Source organism: Ailuropoda melanoleuca, chromosome 2 (assembly GCF_002007445.2).
Source record: "Ailuropoda melanoleuca isolate Jingjing chromosome 2, ASM200744v2, whole genome shotgun sequence".
Taxonomy (NCBI): Eukaryota; Metazoa; Chordata; class Mammalia; order Carnivora; family Ursidae; genus Ailuropoda; species Ailuropoda melanoleuca.
The window spans coordinates 22872745-22874329 of NC_048219.1; the positions used below are offsets into that span (position 1 = coordinate 22872745).

Sequence of the window (1585 nt, forward strand, 5' to 3'; positions counted from 1 at the left end):
CAGACGCCTGGGCATGTATCCAAGAGGGAAGAGCTGCTTGAACATGTATGAGGGTGTCCTCTCACCAGACCACCCCACGATCAGTTTCATGTAGTCGGGGTCATAGATCACGAGCTCCACCTCTGTGCCCCACAGCCAACAAGGACAGGCACATGGGAAATTCTCTACCCATTTCAGTAGCAGTTGCAGTTCCTCTTCTTTTTGCACCTGTCAGCAAAAGAAAGAGAAAACAATAAAACCTTTCTTCTGGTTCCAGGGCTAGGGCCAGGGGTAAGGGCAGGATGGGCATAGGGAGAGAGATCTGGATGTATCAGCAAAACTAAGTGTTCAGAGCTGTTTCTTATGACCTTGGCTCTGATCCAGACTTTCCTGGTTGTCCAAGGTTTGTCCTAGGCCAGGTTCTGTCCCATTGTTGAGTCCAGTTAGTGGCCGCCACAACCAACAGCCTACAGAAGCTTGTCAGGGATTAACTCCATGGTGTAAAAAAGTACTGGAAGTCATCAGTACAACATTTGCATGAAAAACATATGACAACTTTTATCACATGGTGAGCAATTTTGCCATATAATTTTATTTGGGGCATAAAGTGGATTATATTTTTAAATTTACATTTGCATATTAATTTTATTTTCCTGACAGACAGATTAAGAGGCCATGATAGTAGAGGATAATTAATGTGTGATGGAGGGAAGCCCAAGTTTCTGGGGAAGATTCGGGTACTCCGAATTGGCCATTAGAAGCCCTTCCTCATGCGTTTGTTCGTTCATCAAATCGTCACTTACCAAAACGATATTGGGTTACGTGGGTCATTGGACTACAACTCCCCAGTTGACTCCGACCACTTGTTGAATCCATGAACCCTTGATGAGTCCGTCTACATGTGGGCTTCCCTTTGCCCTGGGCAGCCCTCAGACCCAGCCAGTGCTGGCCCCCAGATAGTGTTGGTTGGGTGGCTGCTGCCGTCCCCGGCCCACTCTTCCCTTCCACTCCCCAGTGCAGCCCCTTCCTACCTCCTGCTTGTGTCCGAAAGCCAGTGGGAAGGAGGGGACGGGAACTCCTGGACTGCTTTGAGCAGCCTCTGCCTGCGCAGGTAGAGCTGTGCTGCCTTGAGCAGCAGCAGAGCCAGCCCTAGCAGGGAGGCCACTTGCAGGAGCCCAGAGACACCGCCCAGGAGTCTGGTGATACTCAGCACAGAGACACTCATGGTGCAGGGGCTGCAGGATCACTGACTCTCCCTGACTATTGCTGACTGTTGCTGACCTCCCCTGAGTATTCCAGCCCAGTCAGGGGAAGACTGCCCTGCCCACCTGGAGGGAGGGTGAAGGGTGAGGGCAGAGTTTGGACTGGACTTCTAGAGTTCATTAACTGTGAGGATCCACCTTGGGAAACTGTGGAATGAAAGTTTTCTCAGTCGACAGTGATAATGGTCGGGCACATTCCCACTTGCTCTTCTCCCTGTTATTCATCAAATATTTCAGGAGCACCTACTCTGTGCCAGGCGGTGTGCTATGTGCCAGGACACAGCTGCCAGTAAAACAGACATGAATCCTGACTGCAAAAACTTCACCATCTAGGTTACCAAATG

General features: G+C 50.2%; 1 protein-coding gene across 1 annotated transcript in view; it reads right to left on the bottom strand.

Annotated features, from left to right (window-relative positions):
* Positions 1 to 1274, bottom strand: part of LOC100470061 (cytochrome P450 4A11) — a 14659-nt gene extending 13385 nt beyond the window's left edge. Inside the window, 2 exon segments of the mRNA XM_034652079.1 lie at positions 1011 to 1030; positions 1033 to 1274. Coding sequence (XP_034507970.1) covers positions 1011 to 1030; positions 1033 to 1204 — 192 coding nt within the window. The 5' untranslated portion in view covers positions 1205 to 1274.
* Between the last annotated feature and the right edge of the window lie 311 nt (positions 1275 to 1585).